A 24,378-nucleotide genomic window follows, 5' to 3' on the forward strand; every position below is an offset into this window, starting at 1 on the left:
GGTTTCATCCTAGGCCTATCCCATGACCAGCCTTTACCTCTCCTCTGTCTGACAAACATTCATTTGAACAGGCGTAGGGAGCTGGAAGGTGAGATAGAGATAAACCTCTGTTCATTAGGGGCACTATTTGATCCCCAACTCCCTGTCATCAGCGTGCGTACACACACAAAATTAGGAATTTAATGTTAAAAAATAGGAAGCCACCAGCTTGACGATTTGTGGTAGGAGATAAAGAACTGGCTTCCTTTTAGAAAGCAAAAGAAATCAGATTCAGCATTATTGCAAGTTCTATCATTGAAAACTGTTGGTTCATTTAAACAACTCAACTTGAAATGACACATTCCATACACAGACCCACACAGCTCCCACAAGCAGGGGAAAAACAAAAACCAAGACACCTCACAAGAGTCTGCAGCTTTCCAGTTCCCAGTGCTTTCTGTGGAATCAAAGCTACTGTGCATCAAGTAGAGCCCCTGCCAGGAAGCAACCACTGACCTAGACACTAGCTTCACTTACTGGAGATACAAGCACAACAGGCGCTTCTGAAAAACTCTTGAAAATTCCTTTAACATACATTACATAGTAATCTAAGGAATTTCAACGCCTAGATTTATTTATTTTATTTAAAATAAGCACTCCATCGGCTAGCGTAGGGCCAAATGTTAAGGTTAAACTTAAGAGGCTTTTGCAAAAGCTAACATTAGAAAATGGCATGGCATTTTGTGAGTCAGTGAATTTTTTAAAAGTGAGTATGGATTTTTATAAACATAACTGAATCTTCCCTTCCAGTTGGAAACTGAAACCCAAGAGCCTTGTGCATGTGCATGTGAGCCACAGAGAAACTGACCAGTCTACCTTTACTCTCCAAGCTGAGAATATGTAGGGAAAGGACAGTGAAAAGCAAATGAGATTTTAAAATTAATTCACTTTAGTGATAAATGGGGGAAGGGGTGGGCGGGTAGCTCCCTTTTGTGGACACCCAGCCAGCCAGTTAGCTATAGCTGTTCTCTACTTGCTTTACCTGTAAAAAGGGTTAAAAAGTCTGACTGCATGCACAGGTAAAGGGAAGTGAATGGCCACCTGACCAAAAGAGCCAATGTGAGGGCCACAACTTTTTTAAAATTGGGAAAAAACTTGCCCTTTATCTGTCTGTCTGTTGTTCTCCGGAGAGAGGAGACAACATAGCAGCAATGCTATAAGAAGCTTTAAGCCAGGTATGGAAAATCATCAGATCATACCTAGAACTACTTATTTGAACCCGAGATATGCAAGTAAATCAGGAAGACGCAATAGGGTTATTTCTTATTGGCTTATGGACTCCTCTGTGCTAACCCCAAAATGTTTTTGTTTTGCTTGTAACCTTTAAGCTGGACCTCAAGAAAACCATTCTTGATGCTTAATTATTATATTTGCTCTTTTTAACTCTAGCAATAGCCTAAGTTCCAAATGTATTTTTTTCTTTTTTAATAAAACTTACCTATTTTAAGAATAAAATTGTTTTGTGTGTGTCCTAAGAGGTTAGTGCATATGTTGTTTAATTAGCTGGTGGCAACAGCTGATTTCCTTTGTTTTCTTATTCAGCTCTTCACTGGGGAAGCAGGGGGTGGGGGTGGGGGGGTGAAAGGGCTTGACGGAAGGAATTCCCAAGTGCTTCTTCCTGGGTTCTCAAAAGGGGAGGGGGGTTGCACTTGAGTGATGGCAGCATCTACCTATCCAAGGTCAGAGAGAAGCTGTGACCTTGGGAGTTTAATACCAGCCAGTATTAGTTTTTAGAATCCTTGCAAGCCCCAAACTTCTGCACTCAAAGTACCAGAGTGGGGAATCAGCCTTGCCAACTTTTATTAAATTATACTTAGAAAAAGTCTTAAATATTTTTTAAGTACTCTGGTGGAAGTACTATCATGATGTGCAAAGTTAAATTACCATCTTCAGAGAGTCCCTGGAACTGGGTTTCATAACCTTCTCAAAGGAGACAGTTCTTCTTTAAAATGGAAATGGTTAAGAATCACTTTCCTACACCCTCTGGAGTTGGGTTTAAGTTCTGCTAAATGATATGTTTATTATTTGCGAAGTGCAAGTTGTACGCACTGATCCTTCCAGACAGGAGTACTATCAGCATTATGAGGATTTTAAAGATATATGCTGAGTGGACTCTTAAAGGTATCCTCCTGCAGTCACATTCCTACTCATTTACCCTGTGTCTCCTGGTCTCTGGCTGGAACCTTCTGAAGAAGCTCAATGACATCCTCTTCATTCAAGGCCAGAAGGTTGGTGAGGTGATGAAGAGAGTAGAGTGCAGAGTGGCAATCCAGACTGTGTAAGTGTTGCAAAAGAATCTTCTTTGGGATAGTAATACTGCAAGAAAAAGCAAGACTAATCAAAATGGTGAAAATGGGTCCCCCACCTGAACCTTGTCAACACCTAAGATCTTCCAGTTTTAACACTGACTCAACTTGAGAACTTAAAAATATTAAATAAAAACGTAGACAAACATCAAGTTTAGACATGGCATAGATACTGTATACTTGGCATTTGTATATTAAACCTCTACATATGCAATTCTGGCTAAGTGGGGAGCCTTTGTCAAAATATATGGTTAGTAAAAAAAAAAAAAGAGTGCTTCTGGCTGTTTTACCTGTTTTGCTGTATGCACCATTCAAGAACCTCCACTTGAGCCCACAGCCCATCACAGAACTCTTTCAATACTGAATCATTGCACAGACCCTGTTAGAGAGAGACAGAGCAAATTAGCATTAGCTAACATAAAATGAAGAGATCACATTTACACCAGACCCCTCTACCTTACCAAGAATAGCACAAAACCAGAGTCTGGTTCACATGTGTGATGTTTAATGGCTAAAGGAATCTTAACATATTTAGATGGGCAGATTTCTGCACTTTTACTTTATTTACACATTAAAGCAAATGAATGGAGGATAGCTAGCTACATTTTGTTTTGAAGGAGCCCTGTTCATGTTAATCAATCTAAACTTGACCCGGCCATTTTTCCCCAATCTGTAAGCTCATCCTTGTAGCTTTTAACATTTTATTTGTAAAGAGAATTTAGTGCTTCTGAAAGGTACTACAGGATTTACATCTCCAGAGCTGTTACTCTAGTTCAGAGATGGGCAAACTACAGCCCATGGGCCACATCCTGCCCGCAGGACTGTCCTGCCTGGCCCTTGAGCTCCCGGCCGGGAAGGCTAGCCCCCAGCCCCTCCCCTGCTGTTCCCCCTCCCCTGCAGCCACGCCGCCACACAGGCAGTGCTCTGAGCAGCGGGGTTGCGAGCTCCTGCAGGACAGCACAGCAGTGTGTCTGGCTCCAGCCAGGCAGCGCGGCTGCCAGACGTGTTCTGAGCGGCATGGTAAGGGGGCAGGGAGCGAGGGGGTTGGATGAGGGGCAGAGGATCCCGGGGAGCAGTCAGGGGACAGGGAGTGGCTGGATGGGGCAGAGGTTCGGGGGGGGCGCGAACAGGGGATGGGGAACAGGGTGGGTTTGGATAGGCATGGGAGTCCCAGGGGGCCTGTCGGGGGTGGGGGTGTAAATAGGGGTCAGGGCAGTCAGGGAGCGGTGGGGGGGGGGGCTGGATAGGGGGTGAGGTCACAGGGGGGTGGTTAGGGTCCAAAGGTTGGGGGGTTGGATGGGTCGGGGAGTTCTGAGGGGGGCAGTCAGGGGGTGGGAAGTGGGAGGGGTCGGATAGGGGGAGGGACCAGGCTGTTTGGGGAGGCACAGCCTTCGCTACCCAGCCCTCCATACACTTTTGCAACCCCAATGTGGCCCTCAGGACAAAAAAAGTTTGCCCACCCCTGCTCTAGTTCTATACCCAGAACAGATACTGTATGGGTTAGAAACACAAGCTGTCTACAAACTCACCTCCAAAATGCTTATGTTCTCCTATGGATGCCTGCTCACTGAACACTGATCTGAGACTGTGCTATCTTATACAGGTCACTGATCAGGCATCAGACAGTAACTCCCTTAAGACATTATTGACCTGGGATGGAGATCAATCAATGATCTAGAAGTGAAAGGCTCAGTGTCCCATTATCAGTTGTCCAAGGCAACCACTCAACAACATTGCCTGGATTGGAACTACAGGCTTAGTGTTTAAAAGCTCTGTATACCCAGAAAAGGAAGGAGATTCCAAAATAAAGTGGACCCTCTAGTCTCAACTCTGACATTTGGGCTACTGTGGATGTTATTTTGGGCATTCAGGACTAAGTGGATGGCACCGCTCAACTGAGATCAATCGTGCCTACAAGTTCAGTGGCACATATGAAATGGACTGTCAATGCAGTTCCTAGGGCATAAGTACCCATAATACAAACTCAAAACCATTACGGGGGAGGAATAGCTCCACTGGTTTGAGCATTAGCCTGCTAAACCCAGGGTTGTGAGCTCAGTCCTTAAGGGGGCCACTTAGGGATCTGGGGCAAAATCAGTACTTGGTCCTGCTAGTGAAGGCAGGAGGTTGGACTCGATGACCTTTCGGGGTCCCTTACAGCTCTATGAGATATACCTATCTCCATATATATAAGGCGCTATTTGGCCTTGAGTTTCTGAGGTCAAGGACTGAATGGGCCCTGAAGAACGGCCCCGAGGACCCCATTCAGGTCACAGTTGAGGCACACCAATGGAGATGTAGCAAAGGTGAACTTGAAATGCTGCTGCCTGTATACTATTTGTTTTAAAGGAAAAGTTAGGATTTTCAGCCTCTTTTTAAAAGAGGTTTTATAAATCAAACCAGAGGATTCACCCTTACGTCTTCCATTTGGAAAGACATTTAAAGTTCAGAATCTCAGTTTATGCAGTTAGAACAAGTCTCATTTTAGAGACTTCAGATTTGATTAACAATCCAAGCAACCAATTTACGACTGGAATCAAACTGAACTGTCAGTCATAGCATTCAGCCATTTCAACCTGCTCTCCACTCGCTTACTTGCCTGAGTTTTGTGAAGAGCATATAACAATTTTTTTGCTGATTCTAAGCTGTGACAGTGAGTCCACCCTAGCAATACCAGAAGACGTCTGAGAGGGTTGAATTCTCGACTCAGTAAGCTGCTCAAGCCTGAGAAGTCTTCCCTTTTTAATAGTGTTAATGCAGTCACCTAGACAACAAAAAGGAAGCAAGCATTTGTTATTCTAAAAATGCAGAATCCTGCTGGGTGGTGGTGGGCTGTCACAATAGTAGTTTCAGAAAGTGGTTTAACTTCCTCAAACCCAGATTTTACAGCAGCAAAGAGTCCTGTGGCACCTTATAGAGTAACAGACGTATTGGAGCATGAGCTTTCGTGGGTGAATACCCACTTCGTCGGATGCAGATTTTACAGGCCACCAAGTTTCTCTTTATTTGGGCTACAAAGAAAAGGAGTCACTAAGTAGAAGCCAGAGAATCAATCCACCCCCTCTCCCTGGCTACTCTTTAAGTCTGCGTATTTTCCAAATAGGTTTTATGCAGAAACCAGAGAAGAATCTGTTGAGCTATAGATGGAATTTTTGAGCCAGAAATAGAATAAATCTTGGCTCATCTGTCTGGATTCTCAAGCCCTCAATACACGAGACTTTATTTGTGCACTTTTATCTCCTATAGCACCTTTCACCCCAGGCTCTCACATGCTTAAATATCCATTTAACCCCACAACCCCTTTGTGAAGCATCATTATCCCCATTTTACATATGGGGTACTTGAATCGCAGAGAGGTTAAGCGGCTGCCAAGGTTACTCAGTGAATCAGTGGGAATCCCTGGCAGGTCTAGGAGTAGAATACAGGAGCCCCATCTCCCACATCCTCTGTTCTAACCATCAGACCACACTCGTTTAAATCTTCCAGAGACCTCCATGCTGATATCTTAAATTATAGAGATGAAACAGTGCAGATGGGTCAACAGATTATAAAAACCCACTGCTAGTTAGCTAATATCTTGGCACCAAAAGCCAGGACTTCTGAAGACCTCTAATCAAATGTAAAGTGTTCTAACGCTGGAATCCTGGCACTAACTTGATCCACTACTGGGTTTTCCCCTTCCCTTTCATCTTTATTGCCATACCAGAATCTGCTCCAGAAAGTGCTTGCTGCTGCTCAGGCAGTAGAAATAGGCAGTCTTCCAAGAATAAACCTCTTCAGGCTCTGCGAACAAAGCCAGCATTACCCGCTCTGTGTCCAACTGCTCAGATGAACCTGAGAGACACATAAATGGGATTACTTTCAAACACAGAGAGCTACCTCTGAAGAAAGCAGGCCCTGGGCAAGGTTTTCAGCAGTAGAACAGTTAGGGAATCACTAAACAAAAGTCACGTTCAGACTCCATAACTAAGTTTCCATAACTAAAAATCTCTACGTGGCCAAACTCCCACCCCTTGCACCCCACAACCTGTCTTGCCTGCAAAGTCTCAATGGTCCAACTTTTAATGAGAAAACAAAACAAACCTTTTCCTGGCAACTTTGGCCCCAACAGTTTCTCTCTTGTCCTCTCTGTGAAGACGTTGCTGTACAGACTGAGCAAGGCATGGCTCTGCTTCCTCAGTATGCAGCTCAGTAACCTCTCTTCCTTCAGTGGGCTTCCTTCAGCCCAGCAAGCATCCAACAGCTCCCTGCACAAGTGTCGGAGCTCGCCAGTCTGATGCTCCACTTCAAAATGCAACACACTAAGGACACCATAAATAGCATCTACTGTCTCACTCTGATCCAATTCTCCTGAGGATTTGGGATACCGCTGAAGCCTCTGCAGAGATTTCAAGGAGTCGCAGAGAAAGTCAACGTAGATGTTTTGCACAGAGCAACTGTGCTGGAGTGCAGAGCTGGGTGTGCCATGTTCTCCCTGCAGGAACTCCAGCAGGGCTTGTGCCCGCCGGGGAGCCCTCAACAAAAGCTTCCGGAGAGCCGAGGTTGCTTCCACACTGAATCTGTATGTGCGGCCATCCCTTTTCTTCCTGTCCGATTCATGCTTGCTCTGGACACATTCAAATGCTTCAAACAGCTCCTGGGAGGAAACAGATATATGTTTGGGGTCCTGAATGCCACCTGGTATTTCACTCACAACAAACGTAAAAAGATTCAATAGACATTCACTTGGAACCATTAAATTTACCTTGGCAACCAACTCTGCTATAGGAATCCAGAACTATAGGCATTTAGTTTCAATCCCAAAATAATGCACTTTTTGCGAACTCATGGCATCAATAGTTATGACTCCCAAGAAGCTCAGATGCCACATGCTGGTTCATCATCTATAATAGTGGCCAAATCTGGATATTTAAAGTATAAAACTCCCATAATGCTCCTAACTACAATACTGCATTATTGAGGGAGTTTCTCACTGTTTCCCACCTCGTGGTCCATTTATGGCATGAGAATACAGTGTCCTTATGATTTTCATCCTAACTAGAATCACTACAGCTCCTATTAACCTTTAGCAACTAGTCTTTTTTAAAATCTTACAAAAGTAAATATTCCGCTAACAATTAAAAATCTTTGAAATGCAAATCCCCATCCAAAGATTTGGTTTATTAAAAACAAAAAAGTTTTTAAAACATATTTTACTTTCCACCACTGGTGCTGTTTGAATATTTTTTTTTTTATTTATTTATTTTTTTTAAGTACTGACCCTGGATTTTTTTTGTTTTTAATTCTGGAAACTGTCCTACTGTATATAAAAAGTACTTTACAAAACCCAAGTTTTATTTAAGTGTCCCACTGATTTTGTTACTTTGGCATCTAGATCCAGGCTTTCCTTCATTCATCTTTCAAAGTGTCTATTGGTTTCCTCCCCCAACTTCCAAAATTTCAAAACTAAAAGAATTATTAGAATGTTACAAAGAGAAAAGCAAAAGTATAGACCAGACAATTACATTCAGCAAATACTTGCAGCTGGTTAATACCAATAAGGAAGAAGTATTGTTTAGGCTGATGTAAGGAGGTAAAGTTAGAGATAATGCGATGAAGCTGAACAAAGGCTGATTATTAGAAGAAACTTCTTGTCTGAGGTCTATAACACTATGAAACAAACCTAACAAGTAAAGTCCTGGAAACCTGCATTGTGTGGGATATTTAAAATGAGCTAGACAGAGCACTGGAGAATTACTACAGACAATAACAGTGTCCTGGGCCCAAGGGACATATTTCTGCACTTTATACAAAATGATCTCCCAAGACACAGGAGTCCTTGTTGTATCCATTACAACCTACGGTCAGCCTTGTTAGTTAAGGCACTTCTACTCCAGTCTGGTCTGCCTTATTGGATTTTTCAGGTTGGGGTCGGTAAACCTAATGGAAGAATGGATTTGTGACCCCAAGACCACTATGAAAGTACAGTTTCTGCTCCCCAAATGCCTTTGAGATAAGTTTGCTACATTCCATTGTTCCTGTATTTAAAGGGCTTTCACAAACCCTAACCTCTTTACACCTCCCCTCGATGCACAACATCCCAATTGAGATGGAGAGAGCAGAGACAAATCATTTCAGCTTGATTTCAAACTATCAGCCTGACATTATGATCTGATGAAAGAGTACAAAACAGGCAAATAAGAGGACAGAGTCCCATGGTGAAACCATACCAGCTGCATTCTTTACAGAACTGACATACAGCTTTTCTCCCAATCAGCCCTACTGAAGGAGTTTTCCACAATAATCAGTGTGCAGTGGCTGCAGCCTCCTGAACTGCACCACTAAGCTCCCCCAATTCTGGCAGCAACCTTTTTAAAACCACAAATGTAATAATTTGCTCCAGTATCTTTCCAGGTATCAAAGTTGGGCTGACTGGTCTATTATTCCCCAAGTCCTCTTGGATCCTCTTTTTAAATACAGGCATTATGTTTGTTCTTCCCCAGTCCCCTGGGACCTCACCTTTCCTCCAACAGTTTTCAAAGATAATTGGTAATGGGTCCAAGATTGCTTCAGCTAATTCCTTAAGCACCCTAGGATGAATTTCATCAGGCCTTGCTCACTTGAATATATCTAACTTAGCTAAATATTCTTTATCCTAATCCATGCCTTGGCTTGCATTCCTTCCTCCTTGTTGTTGTTATTAATTGTGTTGCGTATCTGGTCACCATTAACTTTTTTAGTGAAGATGAAGCAAAATAGGCATTAAACACCTTAGCCTTCTTGATGTCATCCATTATTAGCTCTCCTTCCCAAACATGGCCAGACAGCTGTATCAGCTCCATTGTCTGGAGTCAAACCTCAACTTGAGTTCGAGTTGGAACAAGAAGCAGAATGGTAGAGAACAATACAATTTTAAAAACAAGGGCAGTTCTGGCCACTTTGGATTTCAAAGCCTACCAGCAAGAAGATTCAGTGATTCATTGTGTTCGCACACTAGCCTTTCCTCTATTGAGGCCCAGACTCATATCCTACATTAAGTCAAGATGTGATGCTTCCAACCTAGTGCCCAGTTCTGCAAGTCAGGTGCACAGACAGTTGTGTATGGGGATGTATGACTGCAACAGCAGAGGTAGCTGGAGGTCAGGAGTCAGGATTATTAGCAAGGCTATGTAGAGAAGCTTGCTCAGCACCTGCCCGCATTATCCCCCTCTAGCCAGAATCATCACCATTATATATGCCAAATTCACTACCTAAAGTGAGTAAACTTGAACTGCCCTGCCCTCACATTCAACTGTCTTTATTTTGTGCAGAGAAGACCAAAGGTACATTAATGTCTCAAACCCAAGGTCAGTCAAGTTAACTCATAACATTCCTTTCATCCCAAGAATGATCAATAAAATCAGGCACTCAGCTCACCTTTAGGACTTCATCAGAGATATCCTTTTGCAGTTCTTCTAAGAGGAGTAAGAATTCAGTTTCTCTTTGGAGAACAGCTGGAATTATTTTCTGAAGTTAATCAGGAAAAGAAAAAAGATAAAAGAATAGAGAAGATGTGAGCCACTATCTTAGGTTTACAGGTAAGAAAAATCAAAACCTTATTTAATTGCTATTTTAGGGCAGACAGCTTCAGAGATATTTATTTTATTGAGGATTAAAAGTCCTTTCTCCCATCCTAAGTTACCAAGGGGCTGTTCCTGCACCAACACATTCCATTCTCTATTTCCAACTACATAACTAGCAACTGTCACTTCCCCATATCTTCAAAGATCATGAAAATTCATGAACCTAGGCAATGGGGTCAGAGGAATGAAAATGGTGAGGAAAGACAAACAACCAATCTTCCCCTGTTTGAAGGCCTTGTTTCTTTCTCCCTTAGGCAGTGAGCACCCTGCCTACCACTCTCCTCCCCACAGTTCTGTATATGTAAACTACACTGCCGGAAAGTATGCCATTTGTAAAGCATTGTGCAATCATTGGTTTATTTAATCTTTTGGGGATAAAAGGGGCTATAGAAATGTAAGTTACTAACTCATGCTGTTCATAGGAACATCTCACACTGAGTATGCACTCTAAAAAGCTAACTCACACGGCCTCAAAAAATAATCCCAAAACACTTATTTTAATTTCTTGCTAAGTTTAATGAAAAATGGTCTACGGAGCCAGCTGTAATTAACAGCAGTAAGTCTCAAATTTTAATAGGCAACTACAAAATTTATTATTTTTCTGTTTACAAAGATTATTTTCCATTTGGAGGTCAACTACAACAAACTTCTTTACCTGATCCCATACCAGCCATTTCTTGAGCACAAGGAGCCAAAGCCAAGCAAGTCTCTGAGGGCTGCAATTCTGTCCACACCTGCAAAGGTAACAGTATATACCATCAGTTTCAAATATCTAGGCACCAAAACAAATCTCACCCACTTCACAATAGGAAAAGTGGCCCCACAGACCCAGTGTATGCCATGCTGCCAGTGCCAAGGATAAAAAAAAAAAAAGCATAATATACTTATTTACCTCATGTGGCAACACCAATTTAATTGTGTGTTTTTTCCTCCAGATAAAAATGATTCCCAGAATGCTGTCTGTGTAGTTGATACTCAAATTATTACCAAAAAGTTATACAAGACTTAAGAAGAAAAATTTGATTCTTTTTTTGAAATTACAAAAAGTTGAAATGTTTTAAGTTCCCCTTTAGTGTCAGAAACCCAACCTTAACAGTTTCATGCAAGTGCTTGAGAAGTCAAGAGAAAAAACAACAACAAGTGAAATTAACAGTGGTTGTTTCACTATCCAAATTGAGAAATGTGAAAAGTAGACAAATTTAAGTGGTGAGAAATTAGATTTTTAAACATTTTCAGTTTTAATAATCTCAGGTGTTGTTAGTAACAAGCGAACATTTTAAACAAATAGGTCGATCATCTTCTAAACAAAAATCACTCAGTGTCAGCACCATTGCAAATCTAAAACAGACTCCCTCTCCTCCTCCAACTCACATTATTTCAGTGAAGGTATCAGAGGGGTAGCCGTGTTAGTCTGGATCTGTAAAAACAGCAAAGAATCCTGTGGCACCTTATAGACTAACAGACGTTTTAGAGCATGAGCTTTCGTGGGTGAATACCCACTTCGTCGGATGCAAGTAGTGGAAATTTCCAGGGGCAGGTATCTATATGCAAGCAAGAAGCAAGCTGCCCCTGGAAATTTCCACTACTTGCATCCGACGAAGTGGGTATTCACCCACGAAAGCTCATGCTCTAAAACGTCTGTTAGTCTATAAGGTGCCACAGGATTCTTTGCTGCTATTTCAGTGAAGTCTTTCAAAATTGACCTTTGCTAGATTTCTGCATGATCTTGAGCTTATACCAGCATCTTATCTATTGCATATATGAACAAGGTTGTAAGCTGACTGAGGCTGGGTTCCCTACATACATTAGTGCAACTCTGAGCAGGTCGGCACTCAAATGTTAACTGTAATAATGGAATGCATGAAGGAAAAAACACTGGCAAGGAAGCATGTTCTGCTTCAAGGATTCTAAGCAGGGCCAGATTAACTCTCCTGTGGCCCCAGAGCTATTAGATTTTGTGGGGTCCCTGTATACAAAAGTCTTTTTCCTAATTTAAAACAAAATGATCACAATTATAGCACTGGGGCTATTACTGTTATACTACTCTTGCCTTTTAATTTACATAAAGCCATTCTGTGGTTACATTTCAGTCTTAAAACATGTAGAATATAGTTTAGTTAATTCAAAATAGCCTACTGCTTACCTTAGAACAGCTGTTATATTAGTTTCTTTCTGGGAGGGAGTTGGGTGCAGGAGGGGATTCTGACCTGGAGGAGGGGGTTGAGATGCAGGAGTGGATGTGAGGTTCAGGCTCCAGCTGAGAGGCGCTTACCACTGGCAGTTCCTGGCCGGTCACAGAGCAGGGCTCAGGCAGGCTGCCTGCCTACATGCCATAGCCCCACGCTGCTCCCGGAAGTGCCTGGCTGCTGGCATGTCTCTACGCACCCCTGGAGGGAGGGGGACAGCGTGTCTCCATGCACTGCTCAGGCTCACAGCTCCCACCGGTAGGTTCCCACCAGGGACCACAGACATGCCAGCAGCCGGACACTTCTGGGAGCGGCATGGGGCCATGGCATGCAGATAGCCTGCCTGAGCCCTGCTGTGCTGGGACCCCCTTGGCCCAGGGCTGCAGCCCCTAAAGCTCCTGCATTAATCCAGCCCTAATTCTAAGGGTCCATTATAGTTAAGAATAAAGAATCAGCCTCGATTTCTGAGAATTGCATCACATACACCCTGTTTAACACAGTTCTACTTCCACCAATTGGACAAAAATCCCACACAGCACTTACCTTAACTGAGATGGACAAGCTATTAGAGCCTGCAGGATAGCTGCAACTTTCTCAGAGCCATCCCCCTGCCACTGATGTAACTGAGAAATACAGGCCTGCGCCAGCTCCCATTCTCCCCGCTGCACACATTCACAAAAAAAACAGAAAAGATGTTCCAGAGAGGCTGCTTCCTCATTACCAAATGGATGCATCATCCCACTGTGACTGGACTCCTGAAGACAAGGGGGGGTGGGGGGGAGAGAAAAAAAACAAAAACATCCAGAGGTAAGTCACAGCAAATCTTCCCTCAATACACCTGGAACAGAACAGGTCCAGAATCAGAAGCCAAGCTGTAGCTATTTCACTTAGTGAAAAGCGTTTTAAAGTTTGGAATGCATTCCCAGACAGTGATATGATCAATACCACAATATTTGTTCAAGTAGGTGATTTAAACATTATCACAGTGAAACATGCACTGATACTTGCTTAGAGTTAATGCTCTCAGGAAACGGAGGGATCAATTTGTTTGTTTATTGAGAGCACTGGCCTATCTGACCTCTGTAGGGAAGGTAAAATGTGGTATCTTGACAACCCTGAAGTGAACAGAGCTGCTACAGCATGAGCAGTTCCAGCTCAAGCTTTCTCCACACTGGGAACTTCTCACCCCTATATATTGACCTGCCAAGGTAACTCAGTCAGTCATGATCTAGAGAGATCAGCTTAAGAAAGACAAGAGAGTTTAGTCTCCATGGTTTAGTCACTCAAAATACAAGTAGCGTAAGAATTGCCATATCAGACTAGGGGTGCATCTAGTCTAGAATCCAGACTTAACAACAGCTGGTACCATTTGCTTAGAGAAAGGTACAAGAAACCCCCCAGCATGGTGCTTTGTATTCGTGACACAGACACATGTATTAGGACGTGGTCAGACATTCACCAAACACTTTCGCTGGATCACCTTCCCCCACCCCACACCCCGTGTCAGCCCTCCCATCAATGGATTTCCCCCACCTCGCTCCCCATCCTCTGCTGTCCTTCCTACCCCTGAACCAAGGACCTAGGGCATCAGCCCTCCGCTCACGTCCAGAAACCCCCCCCCCCGCTAGCCCCCTCCCGGGGTGCCCTCCTCCCCGCGCTCCGCCGCCCCCGCTGGCTGCCTCTCGTGCCCCATCCCAGCGCCCGCCTGGTGACCTGCCTGGGATGAGCGGAGATCGGGGCCGTAGCACCCAGCAGCACCGGCGGTGGCGGTGGCGGTCCCGGTCCCTCCGCGTCGGACGGGCTGGGCTGCCGTGCACCAGACACGCACCTCTTAGGGAAGCCGCACCGGTGATGGATCGGTCCGACTCCCCCTGCACATTGGGGGCTTATGGGACGGTCCGCACTGATTGCATTCCCCGGGCTGAGCAGCCTAGTGCCGCGGCCATCTTGAAAGACGAATCAGGTGACTTTCCCGACAGCCGGCACACCCAAAACGGCGAGCGCTTATTGGCCAAACCGGATGAATATGTAAATAACGTGCCATCTTTCTTTAGGGGCACTGAAGCCTCACCGCCGCCATTACTGAAGCGGGCAAAGAAACCACATGTCAATGACAAAGCTAAGCCCGCCCAGAGCTGCTCCCCCCCCCCCCAGTCCCCGAGCCAGACCTCCCCCCACCACCCCCTGCTGTGCGGTTACCCACCCCGCCCCATCCCCGCAGGCTCCACCCAGCGGCCGACGTAGCCCCTCCCCGCGGGCCTCAGAACCAGCCTCTCCTGAACCAACCGACCCGCCCCTCGCTCTCCGGCCCACTGAGCCGCTCAGCCCGTGGCCGGAGAGGCGGGAGCCGCGTCACGTGCTGCTGCCTGTTAATCACAAGAGCCGCTCTGGCCTCGCGAATCAGCCCTGAGGCGACTCCGGCGCGCGCTCCGTCCGCGCCCCAGGGACCCGTTACCGCAGTTCCCCTGTGAAAGCCGCCTGCGTGCGAGCCCTTGCCCTTGCCCTTGCCCTCAGACCCTGCCGTGCCTGGGGGCTCCCGCCTCATCCCGCTGCGGGGCACCCATGGCCCCGCCACGCAGGACGGGGCTTTACCCGCAGCTTGCTCCGGAGCTGGCCCGCTGGCTGGTCCCTTGCGTGGCCCGCTCACAAGAGGGCAGAATGGATGAAAAACACATGACTGAAAAATTGCCATTTGGTAGCATTTTGCACCCACTTTGCAAGACTGTAAATGGCCATGTAGGGTGCAGTGGAGTCTCAGCAAGACTTTCTCCTGTCTCAGCCTCACTGATTTGGCTCTTCTCTGGCTTCTCCTTGGGCACCAATCTGCAGCCATTCCCCCAGGACACAGTTGTGTGCGCCTTCCATCAGAACCAAACACAAGCTGGGACAGTTGAGAGGGCTTGCTTATTTGATCATTTATTTTATTAACGCTGTCTTAACTTGTAGCCAAACAGCTGGGTAATAGCAACCATAATATAATTACATTTAACAAACTTGTGGGAGGGGAAACACCTAAGACGCCTACCACAGTAGCATTTAACTTCAGAAAGGGGAACTACACAAAAATGAGGAAGCTAATTAAACAGAAATTAAAGGGTACAGTCACAAAACCTTGCAAGCTGCATGGAAACTTTTTAAAAACACCATAATAGAGGCTCAAATTAAATGTATTTTCCAAATCATAAAACATAATACAGGGGCTGTCAACCTTCGGCATGCGGCCCATCAGAGTAATCCGCTGGCAGGCTGTGAAACATTTTGTTTACATTACGTCCACAGGCATGGCCCCCCAGCAGCTCCGAGTGGCCATGGTTTTCATTCCCAGCCAATGGGAGCTGTGAGAAGCAGCAGCCAGCACATCTCTGTGGCCTGCACTGCTTCCTGCAGCTCCCATTGGCCGGAAGCACGGCTTTTAGCTAAAGCTGTAGAACAGACTCATTAATTTCTCTCGAAGTGGTCTCAGTACTAGATGGGACAGAACACCACACCCAGGACGTGCATGGGTTACATAGGAAGGCTAAAAAATAATTTGAAAAGCAACTAGCCAAAGACTCAAAAACTAATAGCCAACAACAACAACAAAAAGTACATCAGAAGCAGTAAGCCTGCCCAAACAATCAGTAGGGTCACTGGACAATCAAGGAGCTAAAGAAGCACTCAAGGAAGATAAGGTTATTGCAAGAAACTAAATTAATTCTTTGCATCGCTCTTCACTGCAGAAGATGTGAGGGAGATTCCCACACCTAAGCCATTCTTTTTAGGTGACAAATCTGAGGAACTGGCCCATATTGAGGTGTCAATAAAGGAGGTTTTGGAACAAATTGATAAACAGTTATAAGTCGCCAGGACCAGATTCACCCAAGAGTTTTGAAGGAACTTAAATATGAAATTGCAGAACTATTAATTGTTATATGTAAGCTATCACTTAAATCAATTTCTGTACCAGATGACTAGAGGATAGCTAATGTGACCAATTTTTTAAAAAGGCTCCAGAGGCCATCCTGGCAATTACAGACTGGTAGGCCTGACTTCAAGTACCAGGGAAATTGGTTGAAACTATAGTAAAGAACAGAATTATCAGGCACATAGATGAAAACGATTTGTTAGGGAAGAGTCAACACAGCTTTTGTAAAGGAAAATCATGCCTCATCAATCAGAATTATTTGAGGAGGGGGTCAACAAAGGACAAGGATGATCCAGTGGATATAGTGTACTTGGACTTTCAGAAAGCCTTTGAAAAGGTCCGTCACCAAAGTCTCTTAAGCAAAGTAAGCTGTCATGGGATAAGGGGGAAGGTCCTCTCATGGATCAGTAACTGGTTACAAGACAGGAAACAAAGAGTAGGAATAAATGGTCAGTTTTCAGAATGGAGAGATGTAAATAGTGGTGTCTCCCAGGGGTCTGTACTGGGACCAGTGCTGTTCACCATATTCATAAATGATCTGAAAAAAGGGGTAAGCAGTGAGGTGATAGATGATTTGCAGATGATACAAAATTACTCAAAATAGTTGAGTTCAAAGCAAAATCCAAAGAGTTACAAAGGGATCTCACAAAACTGAGAGACTAGGCAACAAAATGGCAGATGAAATTCAATATTGGTAAATGCAAAGCAATGCACATTGGAAAACATAACCCTACCTATACATACAAAATGATGGGGGTCTAAATTAGCTGTTACCATACTAGAAAGAGAACTTGGAGTCATTGTGGATAGTTCTCTGAAAACATCCACTGAATGGGCAGCGGCAGCCAAAAAAGCTAACAGAATGTTAGGAACCATTAGGAAAGGGATAGATAATAAGACAGAAAAGATCATGATGCTATGATATAAATCCATGGTATGCCCACACATTGAATACTGCATGCACTTTTGGTCACCTGATCGCAAAAAAGATATAGTAGAATTGGAAAAAGTACAGAGAAGGGCAACAAAAATGATTAAGGGTATGGAACAGATTCTGTATGACTGAGGAGAGATTAAAAAGACTGGGAGTTTTCAGCTTCAAAAAGAGACAACTGAGAGAGGGTCTATGATAGAGGTCTACAAAATTGTGAATGGTATTGAGAAAGTGAATAAAGAAGTGTTATTTACTCCTTCACCTAATACAAGCACCAGGGTTGCCCAATAAATTAATAGACAGCGAGTATTTATTTCAAAACGAAAGCAAGTATATCTTCACACAACTCACAGTCAACCTGTAAAACTCGTTGCCAGGGGATGTTGTGAAGGCCAAAACTACAGCAGGATTCAAAAAAAAGTTCAAGCAGGATAGGTCCATCAATGGCCATTAGCCATGATAGTCTGGGATGCAACCCCATGCTTTGGGTGTTCCTAGCCTCTGAATGCAAGAAGCTGGGAGTGGACAATGAGATGGTTCACTCTGTGATTGCCTGTTCTGTTCATTCCCTCTGAAGCACCTGGCATTGGCCACTGCAGCAAGACAGGATGTTGGGCTAGATGTACCGTTAGTTTGACCCAATATAGCTGGTCTTACGGTTTTTTAAAATATGTTAATTCAGTGCTTTGTCAGAGGCATTATATTGAAATCCCTGGGGAATTAAATCTTTTGCATATCCACTGAAAAGGTACAGCATGGGCAGTGACAGTTCATGCTGCCCCTCAACTTTGCTCTGTAGGGACCACTTAGAATTAAAGAGGTTAGGACTTTTCAGCTTGGAAAAGAGCAGACTAAGGGGGGATATGATAGAGATATATAAAACAATGAGTGATGTGGAGAAAGTAAATAAGGAAAAGTTATTTACTTATTCCCATAATACAAGAACTAGGGGCCACCAAATGAAATTAATGGGCAGTAGGTTTAAAACAAATAAAAGGAAGTTCTTCTTCATACAGCACACAGTCAACTTGTGGAACTCCTTGCTGAGGAGGTTGTGAAGGCTAGGACTATAACAGCGTTTAAAAGAGAACTGGATAAATTCATGGTGGTTAAGTCCATTAATGGCTATTAGCCAGGATGGGTAAGGAATGGTGTCCCTAGCCTCAGTTTGTCAGAGGGTGGAGATGGATGGCAGGAGAGAGATCACTTGATCATTACCTCTTAGGTTCACTCCTTCTGGGGCACCTGGCATTGGCCACTGTCGGTAGACAGGATACTGGGCTAGATGGACCTTTAGTCTGACCCAGTACGGCCGTTCTGATGTTCTAAGAGTGAGAGGTGTAGGTCCAGTTCCGCAAAGGTATTTAGGCTCCTGAACTCCATTGCCTTAGTGTCCACAGGCATCTGGTCCTTGTTTCTTCTACAACAAGGAGTCCAACTGGGGCCATCTTTGATGGTGTTTTTGTGATATGAATGCTTGTCCAAAGAGGAACTGGACTGGGACCACCAATACCTTTCCCTTAGGCTACCTAGCAGCCATTAGATAATGATTTTCAGTCACTGACAGTTTAGGGTTGATTCTGCACTGGGTTCTGCCTGGGTAGCATGCATGGAACCCCACTGAAGTCAGTGGAGTCCGCTGTAGGTGCCAGGGTTCACTTGCATGGAGTTAATTGCATTATCATGACCTAGACTAGTACTAGAACTGATTACTAGTTCCCAGCTGTTTCTATACCTCTGAGCCATCAAGTTCTTCACTGTTTCTCTATCTTCTTTTGCCACTGTGTGATGGAAGATGAAGAGTAGGCTCTTGTGACTCAGCTATTTGAGCGGGTGGTGTCTAACCAGTGTTTGACTGAGATAATGCTCCCCCTTATATCCTCCCTTTATTCCGGGTTTTTTAAATATTTTTTCTGCACACACACACACAAAGAAAAGAAAACTTTGCTGCAAGGCTGCTGCACAGGAGACGAGTAAAAGGCAGAGAGATGACAGAAAATGACAGAGGCACAAATGTAAGTGAATATATCCACTGGTGGGGCTTTTTTAGTAGAAAATATGTTTTTATATACATAAATATATTAAAAGGACACAAGTGCTAGACGTGCATGGGCCCTCCTGTAACCAAATTATGACCCATTCAGGATCTCTTCCTGCTACCTCCTTCTGGATCCCTGAGTAGGTTTCAGGCATACCATGTGTTCCATCTCAGCTAGGGAATGACCTGTGAATGATCAGACCTCTGGCTGTATTCAGGGTACCATGGAAGAATTTGTAAGTGCTAAAACTGCATGGAAGCCAGGGGTACACTTACATGTATTCTTTATCTAGTATCGTACATATGAATAATGGTATGGGGCTTTGCAAACATTAAGTAGTTAATCTTCACAGCCCACCTTTCAGATTGTAAAGTGTTATTATTTAATTTTACTGTCTCTCACTTAAGAAAGCAATGAGTGTTGGTGGGGAGGAGGAGACATATTCTCCACTACTTTGTCTAGTCTAATTTTAAATATCTCAAGGGAGTCTGCCACTTCCCCGGGGTACTCTACAGTCTAATACATCTCACCCTTTGACACTTTTCCTCTGGTGCATAACCTAAATTTACTTGCCTGGGTTGCTGTTGAGTTCCCCCAAGGAATAATTGTACATTTAATAAAAGTGTAGATTCTCTAGTCATTTCTATTTGTTTAAATTATTTAAAAAATAAGCAGGGTTCTATAACTGTCTCTGGGATTAGAAGGTATTTGAGCGTAAATGTCACTCTCAGGGGGAGATCTAACTTGGTGTTATATTGAAACTGAAAGGAGAACAGGAAATTACATAGTTTATCATGCAGGCTGCAAATCTAGAGATCAATAATAGTTATTTTTCCCCATTAGGTGGAGCGATATGTTGGTGAAATTAAAGGAGGACTGAAACCAGCCATGAAAATCACTATTATTGGGGTCATATGTTCCAACCCCAAGAGGTAGGGTGGGGAGCTGCTGTTCAGTTGGTTATTTCACATACAGGAGTATCTCCCATTTAGGCTGGTCATAAGCACAAGAGGTTCCTTGAGGGCCTGCATTCTTTTGAGTTTGGAGGGGAAGCTGTACAGACTCATAATCATGGGCCCCAACCTAATCTCTTGCTTTTTGCAGTGAGATTGATGTGAGGGAGACAACTGATAGCCCGGTCTCTCTAAAAAGGTGGTAAAGTGATTGGGCAAGCAACAGACCTTCTACTGCTTGTTTCTGTGATATAAACTACCTGGTGTGTATGTGCAGGCTTTCCCTTTGTTGGACAGTATCAGACCCAATCCAGGATCTGAGATTATGATGCCCACTAGTGGTTGGAGGCCTACAAAGACAACATCATCATCTAATTTTGCACAAGTGGTAGAATCCAGTGGTTTCAAGCATAAAAACCTCTGGTCTGTAGCCACGTGCAGTTTAGATGGCACCTATAGTCATTTACAGCTATGGATCCTGATATAGTCCGGGGGCAGCCCCAGGGACCACCCAAATAGTGGCCATTGCAGCTGGCCCCGGGTGCAGCTGGAGCAGCGGGCCACTGGGGGCAATCAAACCCCAATGCTGAAGCAGGGGCCCCCCGGAGCTGCGGGGCTCGGGACACGAGATATAGTAATGGGCGTTTATAGTAAAAGTCATGGACAGGTCACGGGCCGTGAATTTTTGTTTATTGCCCGTGACTTGTACATGAGTTTTACTAAAAATATCCATGACTAAATCTTATCTTTATCCATGGGGTATGTCCTTGGACAGAGTTAGCAGTAGATGTCTGCTCAGCCACAGCCACCATCTGAGGGGGGAAATTCAGCAAAATCCTGAGGGCTGCTAGGACCTAGCTGGGAACAGGGCAAGGGGAAGTATGAAACAACTTGCTCCTGCTCCCTCCTCCTGGAGCCACAGCCCTGTTCCCCCGCTGCTCCAGATTCATGGATTTTTTAAGGTGAGAATGGACCACTACAGACATGTACTCTAACCTCCTGTGTAGCATAGATCATAGAACTTCCCCTAATGATTCCTGAATTGAGCATTTGCTGGCACTTTACACAGGTGTACATTACTACACAAGGGCTACGGCAGTGGAGAATCAGGCTACCTATGACTCACAATTTACACTTTGCCTCCACCATTGAGATGAAGGACACACAATACCGCCTCCTTTGTCCCTCTATACCCAGCAGTTCATCACAAGTGGTCTAGTGTAAACCCGTTCCAGTCTCAGCTCTCAGAAGTCAAGGGCAGGAATTTTAGATCCCTGAGAAGCTCCAAGAAGAAGCAGGGATGAATCACTAGATAGGAAACTATACAAATGTTGAGACAGATATTGTAACCACAGTCAATATCTTTGGGGATCATATTGTAATAAGTTTATGAATGGCTTTTGTATCACTGTGGACCAGGGATTGTATGCGACTCCAGAGGGGAGGGTTACCACAGCCACAATGGGGTTGATTAGTGTGACTCACTGAGGTTTTAAACACCTGCAGGAACCACCCCCATGGGGAGATTTGTACATTCTGATTCAAACTGGGTTTTCCAGAGACTGACAGACAAATAAAGGGCTTTTGATATGAAAAGGCTGGGTTTAAACTGACTCTAGGCCAGTAAATGGACACACCCTTCTGTCTAAGAGGAGCTCCAAACATCGTGGAAGGGTTAGAAAGACTTTAGCCTACTAGGGCAGCCCTTAGACTAATAGGTAAACGTGTGAAGAAACTTTTATTTAAATATTTTCCCTGTAATGCTTAAGAATAAATGTGCTTGAACTGTGTGGTAACTTGTAACTGCTGGTAATATACTGTTCATAGCCCTGGGTGAGAAAGCAACGCACAGCAGCTAGCCATTGGGTGGGCTTGTTGGAGATTTCACAGTGTATGAGAAGCAGGGGCGGCTCCAGGCACCAGCACGCCAAGCGCGTGCCTGGGGCGGCAAGCCACAGAGGGCGCTCTGCCGGTCGCCGCGAGGGCAGCAGGCAGGTTTCCTTCGGCGGCATGCCTGCAGAGGGTCCGCTGGTCCCGCGGCTTTGGCAGACCTCCCGCAGGCGTGCCGCCGAATCCGCGGGACCGGGGACCTCCCGCAGGCAAGCAGCCGAAGGCAGCCTGCCTGCCATGCTTGGGGCGGCAAAATATCTAGAGCCGCCCCTGACGAGAAGGAGCTGTGCAGCCTTAAAACCCCAGGCAGGAGGGAGAGGGATGGGGGTATCTGCCCAAGAGAGATAATAGCTGGAAGCCTGAAACCTTAAATTGGTGCCCTCCAGGAAACCTCAAGGGGGAATACAGGTGCAGTTAACTCTGAAACTGTGACAAACTCTCTAGTATAGACACTCCAGTTATTCCTTTTGTTGTTATATGATTTGCAATCCATGTAAAGGAAAGGGATCCTGGTACCAATCTGACACTAAAGCGCTCACTCCTTTCTTCCCTTCTCAAAGCAAAATAAAACAGAAAAACAAACTCCATTGATCATATAGTCGAAGTATTTATAGGGTGCCATTACATTGGACATAACTGCAGTATCACTGTCACATCCTAAGACAAGTCACTAGTTTATACCTTGTGACTCAGTGTTAAGGTAAACTACAGTAACCAACATTGCTGAATGTGGCCAGATTGGCTTGAGGTCTGCATAAAACTGGCTAACCACTCCCAAAATTAAAAACCTGAAATAGATTCTTTCAGGGCGGGTCTGCTTTAGTTATTCCAAAGAATTGATGAGGAACATCATTTCAGGATATTACAACCACCAGGCCATTAAAACATGGCCATATGCCACACTAAGTGATTTGGGATGGAAGCTGTATGTCCTTATGTGCATCTGTCACTCCAACCATGTTCTGGTAGTTTGCTGAAAGTCCTGTTCATGATCACTGACTTGGTCCTTACAGCTTTGCAGTGACTCTGCTCTGTGACCCCATGGATGCAAGCAAAGATATTGGGCTGTTACTTGCAGTCAACTTCAGTGAGAAATCCGTCACCCGGAATGCACAGATTGCTGGGAAATGGGGAAGAGAGGAGAAGAACATTCCCTACTTCCCATTCACAGCAGGGGACACATTTAAGGTATTTTTGTTAGTTATCAGGGGTGTAGTGGGAGAGACACTAGAGCGAGGGACCAGCTCAGTACAACACAGTGAATTTTATACAGTTGAAAGATGCCAGATTGACAGCCCTGAAGAGTTAAGTCTTATTTATCCACCAAACTAGTACAGCATGGAGAGCGGCAGTGCAAGCTTCTCCCAACATCTCCTGACTTGGAGGAACCATCTCTATGGGCAAATTCTTTTTCCCATTCATTGAGGATAATTTGCTGTAAGAGCTTTTCAGCAGAGATAAGATGTTACATACAGGAGACATAGAGAAACTAGACAGACCTTACACTCCACTTTGTAGAGCACTTGGGGTTCCAAAGTCCAGGCTACTGAAATAGACAGCCCCTGGTGCTGGCCTCTAATTCCCCCTTTGCCCTTGCTCCTTTGCAGATGGAGCTCTTCTGTGAGCACCAGCAGATCCGTGTCCTGCTGGATGGACGGCAGCTCTGTTATTTCACTCACCGCGTTCAGCCCCTGCACTTGGTAACAGCTTTACAAATCTCAGGGGACATCAAGCTTACCAAGGTGGCTTGAAAAATGGACCCCACATCACCAATGAACTAAGACAAATGTACTTTCCCATGTACATAAAAGTGTTTTCTCTTTCCTTCTTGAGATTTTAAATGTGGACTTTGTTTGGGTTTGTTTGCTGACAAGTTTGAAATGTCTGCTTTTTCTCACAGAGCCTGAGGAGCTGCAATGACAGGGTTAATTCAAGCACATGAGGCTCTTTGCAAAGCCATTCTGTTGGGCCTTCCAGACTGCAAAGCCTGTGATTCACACAGTGTACAGCCTTCTCTATCCTCATTGGCTCTAAATTGTTCTGTCATGCCACCTGGAGGGGCTCAGTCACCTGAGGATGGGTGGGGGTTATTACGTCACATATCTAAAAGTAGAGAGTGGGATTTAGCGTGTAGTGGAAGGCAATCTGTTAAATAGGCGAGGAAACCTGTGGTGTGCCCCAGCAAGGTCCATGTTAGAGGACAAGACACCCTATTACCCCAAGCTATGATCACAGTGCTCAGCAGTCCGCACAATAACATGTGCCTCACACCGTGGAGCAGTGAATGGCCCACTAGCATTTCCAGCTCTCTGTAGTGGGTAGAGCCCTCATGAACTGGGAGCTCTGTAGAGCTGCAGGTTTGGCTGTCTTGTCTTAACTGGCCCTGTGCAGCAACATCTGTACCTACATCTGCATCATTTGTTCCTATAGCCAGCCAAATCTGCCCATTTACCGGTAAACCTCTTTATCTGCTTTACGAAATAAACATTTGAACCATCTTAATGTTGTGCTGATCATTTGCCTTGG

General features: G+C 44.6%; 2 protein-coding genes across 7 annotated transcripts in view; one reads left to right on the plus strand and one right to left on the minus strand.

The window, feature by feature from the left end:
• ZFYVE26 (zinc finger FYVE-type containing 26) overlaps nt 1-14,134 on the minus strand; it is a 71,962-nt gene extending 57,828 nt beyond the window's left edge. For 2 of the 5 annotated variants that reach the window (XM_039535227.1, XM_039535223.1), the window contains exons 1-9: nt 13,850-14,134; nt 12,676-12,887; nt 10,602-10,680; nt 9,741-9,830; nt 6,429-6,981; nt 6,049-6,179; nt 4,945-5,109; nt 2,636-2,724; nt 2,195-2,355 (exon numbers count right to left, since the gene is read on the minus strand). In XM_039535227.1, the coding sequence (XP_039391161.1) occupies nt 2,195-2,355; nt 2,636-2,724; nt 4,945-5,109; nt 6,049-6,179; nt 6,429-6,981; nt 9,741-9,830; nt 10,602-10,680; nt 12,676-12,869 (1,462 nt within the window). In that variant the 5' untranslated portion in view covers nt 12,870-12,887; nt 13,850-14,134. Of the gene's footprint in view, nt 1-2,194; nt 2,356-2,635; nt 2,725-4,944; nt 5,110-6,048; nt 6,180-6,428; nt 6,982-9,740; nt 9,831-10,601; nt 10,681-12,675; nt 12,888-13,849 lie in introns of those variants that run through there. The other 3 variants (XM_039535226.1, XM_039535224.1, XM_039535225.1) reach the window with 3 other exon arrangements.
• LOC120403713 (galectin-related protein A-like) lies at nt 14,057-24,337 on the plus strand. 2 transcript variants are annotated; one of them, XM_039535231.1, is made up of 5 exons: nt 14,057-14,095; nt 18,904-18,985; nt 19,853-19,941; nt 22,866-23,040; nt 23,460-24,337. In XM_039535231.1, the coding sequence occupies exons 2-5, from the start codon at nt 18,959-18,961 to the stop codon at nt 23,601-23,603; spliced, it is 435 nt and encodes a 144-aa protein (XP_039391165.1). In that variant the 5' UTR covers nt 14,057-14,095; nt 18,904-18,958; the 3' UTR covers nt 23,604-24,337. The 2 variants fall into 2 exon arrangements, with proteins under 2 accessions (XP_039391165.1, XP_039391164.1); XM_039535230.1 differs by lacking the exon at nt 14,057-14,095 and adding an exon at nt 14,138-14,160.
• Nucleotides 24,338-24,378: the final 41 nt, after the last annotated feature.

This window comes from Mauremys reevesii, linkage group 4 (genome assembly GCF_016161935.1).
Source record: "Mauremys reevesii isolate NIE-2019 linkage group 4, ASM1616193v1, whole genome shotgun sequence".
NCBI classification, from domain to species: domain Eukaryota; kingdom Metazoa; phylum Chordata; order Testudines; family Geoemydidae; genus Mauremys; species Mauremys reevesii.